The sequence below is a fragment of the Quercus robur genome, chromosome 11 (genome assembly GCF_932294415.1).
Source record: "Quercus robur chromosome 11, dhQueRobu3.1, whole genome shotgun sequence".
NCBI lineage: Eukaryota > Viridiplantae > Streptophyta > Magnoliopsida > Fagales > Fagaceae > Quercus > Quercus robur.
Genome location: NC_065544.1, coordinates 10,685,722 through 10,691,841, shown reverse-complemented (window position 1 = coordinate 10,691,841; position 6,120 = coordinate 10,685,722). Strand labels below are relative to the sequence as shown.

The 6,120-nt window shown below is 32.2% G+C and overlaps 1 protein-coding gene across 1 annotated transcript; it reads left to right on the top strand.

The window, feature by feature from the left end:
• Positions 1–800: 800 nt before the first annotated feature.
• Positions 801–5,055, top strand: LOC126705754 (sodium transporter HKT1-like). Its single transcript, XM_050404934.1, has 3 exons — positions 801–1,936; positions 3,446–3,679; positions 4,637–5,055. Exons 1-3 carry the CDS (start codon positions 816–818, stop codon positions 4,833–4,835), a joined length of 1,554 nt encoding a protein of 517 aa, XP_050260891.1. The 5' UTR covers positions 801–815; the 3' UTR covers positions 4,836–5,055.
• The last annotated feature ends 1,065 nt before the right edge of the window (positions 5,056–6,120 follow it).

Here is a 6,120-nt window from a genome sequence, read left to right as displayed (position 1 = left end):
AAATTGATAAATATATCAGATTGGTTACTAATAAAATAAATTCTGACCATATGATCAACCGGTATGGTATTCATAACTTTGGTTATTAAATAATGCGTCTCACGATCTTTTTACATTACCTAACATTTATCGAGAGTAAGATTAAAGAATTTGAGTCAAACAATTACATTAACAATAAATAAAATCTTTGATTGCATTATAATTTTAGAAACTAAATTGATAATTATTAGAATAACAATTAACTGATAAATTATCGACAAAATTACGAACTTAATCATTTAACCATATTATTATAACAAAATAATTTTCTCATATGTTTTTTTTCCCTCAGAATATCCTTAAGCAGAGAAAAAATAATTCTGATGCCGCAGGTTCCTTTTTATGTAGTGTCATTTCAGTGCATTAGCTATAGATGAATAAATAATCTCATGTATCCCACTAAGTATCTGTTTGGATTGCACTTAATCTGGCGCTTATTTTGTTTTTTTGTTTTTTTTGTTTGTTTTCACGCGTTTCAGGGAGTAATGTGGCCGCAAAAGTTGATTTTTTCACGGTAAATAATGCATCCGTGCATTGTTTACGGACTTACAAATTTCACATTTCAGCAACTTTTTTATTAAAAATAAGTCCCACAGCACTATTTACACATTTAAAAATTATTTCGCTACAATATTTTCAGTTTTAGTTTCAACAAAAATAGGCTCAATCCAAATAAACCCTAAATTATAGAGTTTGTACGGCACGTACTGCCTCTTTATAAATAAGCCCCATATATCCACTTTAAGCATGGTTATGCAAATCTTACCTCAGTAAAGATGATTAATTTTTCTTGTTTCAACCAATCCTTCTCTCGTCAAATTCGCTCGTTTTTTCGTTTCTTCCTCTTCCATGTCAACCCTTTTTGGATCCAGCTCAGTTACTTCATAATTGTCTCTATTTTTGGTCATCTAGCTTTGATGGTCTCAAAGCCAAGAACTGCTCGGTTTAGGCCTAAGGACTTTGACGTGTTCTTCACGTCCGTCTCTGCCACCACAGTTTCAAGCATGTCAACAATCGAAGTGGAGGTTTTTTCCAATACCCAACTCGTTATTACGACAATCTTAATGTTTGTTGGTGGAGAGGTATTCACTTCCTTTCTTGGACTCCAATTTACAAGGTCCAAGTTCTCCAAAAATTGTCCAAGTAGTGACCAAAACAGTGTTAACCTAGGTCACAATTTTCCTGACCACACTAATTCTGACAATCAAATTGAACTTGATGTAGAAAAAGAGAAACCAGACATCAATAATATTATTGAGAATGGTAGTCTTAATTATAGCTCTATTAAGGTTTTGGGATATGTGGTTTTGGGTTATCTATTTGTGGTTCATCTAATTGGTTCTAGTCTTGTTTCATTGTATGTAAATCTTGTTCCGAGTGCGAGGAAGGTACTCAAAGACAAGGAACTAGAAACACTGACCTTTTCTGTCTTCACAACTGTTTCAACTTTCACAAATTGTGGTTTTGTCCCAACAAATGAGAACATGATAGTTTTCAAGAAGAATTCAGCTCTCCTACTACTACTCATTCCACAAATCCTTATGGGGAACACTTTGTACCCCCCATGCTTGTTAGCCATGATCTGGGTCTTAAAGAAAACCACCAAGCGTGAGGAATTCAGATATATATTGATGAATTACAGAGATATGGGCTATGGTCATTTGCTCTCTGGTCATCACGCTTTGCTTCTAGCTATGACTGTTTTCGGATTCATATTGATACAGTTTATACTGTTTTGCTCCATGGAGTGGAATTCACAGGTCATGGATGGTCTGAATTTGTATCAGAAAGTCGTTGGCTCTTTGTTTCAAACTGTGAACTCGCGGCATACTGGTGAATCAGTATTTGATCTCTCCAGCGTCTCCTCAGCAATTCTGGTTCTCTTCGTCGTAATGATGTATGTGAGTCTGTCTTACATTCTCTCTCGGTTACTCTAATTGTTCTTTATTTCCATTTCAAGGGTATTGAGATCTTCTCCATTTGAAATGAACTGATTTCACCATTCAGATTAAATAATCTCTTAACTGTAAAATAGACTCTCTCCATTTCAAATGAAATAGAGAAGATCCTATTCTGAGCCTAGAGAGTGTCACTGTAAACGCATGATTGGGATAAGAAAGTTCAGAGACTGTAAAAGCATGATTGGGATAACAAAGTTAAGAGATTACAAGGAAATGGTTCTTAGTGGCTAGTCCCGCCAGAAGTTTTGGCATGTACCCTCTTATAACTTTTATTGGCTAAGCCACTTTTGACTAAAGAATCAATATTCCACTTGATTATAAATTATGATCTCCATTCATTAGATTTGACAATTATACAAAAGTTTATTGTACCCCAAATACTTACCCTCAAAATCAATTTTGGAGTTCTTCTCAGGAAAAAAAAAAATTATAGTAATTATTTTTTAAGAATATAATAAATGTATACTTTATCATCTCATATAATAATGAATCTTACTAATTAAATTTATATTAGATTTCATTATTCATAAAGAGATACTACACATTTATTGTATTTTTGAAGTGTTATATAATTTTTCTGATATTAATTGGTTACCACATTAAAATATAAAATACTGTTAATTTTTTTTTTTTTTCTATCCTTAAAAAGCTTTTAAAAATATTTTATAAATATATGTTTTTTGGACATCCATTAACAAAATTCAAATTATAATAATATCAAACTTTAACAGCAAAGATTAGACTACAATTCCTTATTTAAGTATCCCTTTTGGAATGACAATGTCATGTTCGTTGTTTTTTGGGCTGACGTTCCCGAAGCATAAGTTGTCACTTCATTAAAGTCAGTCTTTGGCTCTTCCCAATGAAAAAGTATACTATGTTTTAGTAATACCAACTCAACATCTGTTTTAGTATTTCTTACTTAATAAATAAGTGACACATGTTTCAAAAAACCACATCAAACTATTCCAGTAAACGATTAATTTATTTTCCCGATAGTATAGAAGATTGTGATTAATTTATTAGAGTAGTCTAATATAGTTTTTTGAAACATGTGTCACTTATTTATTAGGTAGGAAATACCAAAACAGATGCTGAGTTGGTATTACTGAAATATGGTATACTTTCTCCTTCGCAATTGTGCTCTTGAGTTTTGACCCCACAATTGTTATCCATGCCATAGGGTTCCAATGGTGACTCCAACATGCATTATTAATTACCCTTATTTCCACTTATAATTGCTTAAGTGAAAAGATTTGTTTCAGAGTTACTTATGTGGCCATTATAACATGGGTATCTTCAGTAACTATTCATGACGAAAACAATTTTCTCCACACATGCATACCAAGTCAGCTAGAATGAACTTAATTAAAGTTACTCCAAAAAAAAAAAAAAAAAAAAAAACCTTTAATATGGTACCAGCTAAGTTTACTTTTATCTTACAGGTATCTCCCACCATATACTACGTTCATTCCACCAAACGTTCATGTCCATGAGGAGTTCCCAGAAAATGGGAAGCAAAGCCAAAATCGAAAGAAGACTTTTATGGAGTGTCTAATCTTCTCACAACTCTCCTATCTAGCCTTTTTCATTATTCTCATATGTATCACAGAGAGACAAAAAATGGAAGAAGACCCCCTCAACTTCAATGTTTTGAACGTCACCATAGAAGTAATAAGGTATATAAGTTTTTTTTCCCCCCACTTTTTTTACTATTCTCTTATTATATCATATCTTCTGATCTTATGCATGTTATCAGTCGGATGAGACACAAAGTATATTAGAAAATTGATGTGACAAAGTATCACGGAAACATATATGTAAAAAAAAAAAATTAAAAAAAAAAAATAAATTGTAAACTATACAGTGTATATCCTAAAGTTTATAGGTTTTTGGATTTTACACATTGAAATTTCAAAATTTGGATTTTACTTCTTAAAGTTTGAGGTTGTTTGAATTTTACACTGTAAAGTTTTAAAATTTGGATTTTACATTCTAAAATTTGAGAATGTTTGGATTTTTTACTTCTTTAAGTTTCAGAATTTTGATTTTACCTCCTGAAATTTTATTTCATTTGCATTAGTAATTCCTCCATTCATATTTTCCGTTAAGGGCCACAAAAACTTGCCATACAAGACATAATAAAAATGATGCGACATTATTTTATTGGATGAGCTAAACATGCATGACAAGTTTATGTGGTATTTAACGGAAAATATGGATGAAGGGATTGTTGATGCAAATAGAATAGAACTTTAAGAGATAAAATCTAAATTCTAAAATTTCAGTATGTAAAATCCAAATATCCCTAAACTTTATGATATAATTTTCCCAAACTTTAACGGGTAAAATCCAAATTCTAAAACGTCATGATGTAAAATCCAAATACCCCCAAATTTCAAAGATAAAATCCAAATTCTGAAATTTTCAGATTTAAAATCTAAACACCCCAAACTTTAGGGGGTGTAGTTTACAATTTAGCGGTAAAAAAAATTTGAAGGTAGAATTGGAATCTTTTGTAAACAGAGTGGCCTTGGAATTATAGTAGTAGCAAACAATATACGAAGTTCCATTGTTTTTTCAATCACCTGTAGGCTGTATATAATAACTAATTAAGATTCTCTGGTTACGTTTAGTGCATACGGGAATGTTGGGTTCACCACTGGATACAGCTGCAAACGGCAATTGAAACCAGATAGCCTCTGTGTAGACACATGGTATGGATTCGTTGGAAGGTGGAGTACTAAGGGAAAATTCATCCTCATCATTGTCATGTTCTTTGGAAGGCTTAAAAAATTCAGTATGAAAGGTGGTCAAGCCTGGAACCTTTCCTAACTGAGGTCTTAACTAAATCTTTAACTTCTTCATGCAAGAAGTTTAGTTGACTAAGTATTTAATTTGTACTACTATAAAGTAAAGTACAAGGTTTGTACTAAGTCTTGTAATATGAAGTACTTAAGCTTCCTCATGAGTACCAAGTAATAATTTGCAAAAACTACCGTGTAGTTTCCTTGGCAACATGTGGATAATTAAACTATGATGTGTGATTAACTTAGGTTTTGGTGGTTTTTGGAAGAATATTCAGATTCTTTTCATATCTCCCATATTAAAAACATCAAGAAAAAACAAAACAAAACTACAACTCAAATTTTTGTAGTACACTGCTAGTACCTGCGAACTTAGACGTAGGCATATGCCGATGCGTCTGCCTACCCTAGTTAATTACTGACATTTGTGGACAATTTAGAATGAAGATGACTCAAATTTTTTCACAGTAGTTGTAGTAGCAACATCACCATTGAGCCCAACAACCAAGTGAGAAATAGCATTTATTAGTGGAGGAGTTGCTTGCCATAATCGTTGAGCATATGAACTTCTTTCCTGAGAACTATTCAATAGCATTTGCATGTGAAGTCCTGCTCTCTTACAACTCTCTGTATCACAGATCACAAATAAGTGGTGTGTCATTAGACTTGTTACCCCCACTACTTCCACAATCAAATATAATCAAGGATTCCACGTATATAGAACACATTTTCTTGACCATTATCCTTTTCTTGATACAATCATATGCCTCCTAGTCCTTTGGCGTGCAAGCCTTACCACCTCCATTTTCTACTTTTTTTTTTTTCCCCTCAAATACTCTACTCAAAGTATTAGAGGACTTTGTCCTTGTTTGAAACAACCAATTTGGGGCTTAAAAACACGTCTTTTTAAATGAAATATCTTTTGAAGACATGCTGTTATGTTCTTGTGGATGAACAATTCAAAACTTTTGCCTCTCTTTTTCCATTGACTATTTTTCACAAACAATATGGCAAAATTGGGTGATAATATATCTTCACAAAATATTTCAAAACAACAAAATATATAATGTACCTTTCAGAAAGGGAAGCCAACATATTGCAAGACAAAGTATAGAAGGTTAATTTTTCAATACAAAGGAAACAAAAATATATAAAATATTTGCTATGGTAGGGGAATAAACCTGTGTTACTACTTGCAAAGCTTTCATTTTATGGAGAAAAATTTTTCATTTTAGAAAACATAGAAGTTAATTAGGAGTAGAAGAGTTCAAGAAGTTGGAAAAGGGAATGGAACTATATGACAATGATATATG

What these genes read in the sequence shown, in the direction of transcription:
- LOC126705754 (XM_050404934.1), top strand. Translation starts at nt 816, where the DNA reads ATGATTAATTTTTCTTGTTTCAACCAATCCTTCTCTCGTCAAATTCGC. An exon ending in GTTCTCTTCGTCGTAATGAT is followed by an intron (nt 1,937 to 3,445) that starts GTATGTGAGTCT and finishes TTTATCTTACAG; the next exon opens with GTATCTCCCACCATATACTA. An exon ending in GTCACCATAGAAGTAATAAG is followed by an intron (nt 3,680 to 4,636) that starts GTATATAAGTTT and finishes GGTTACGTTTAG; the next exon opens with TGCATACGGGAATGTTGGGT.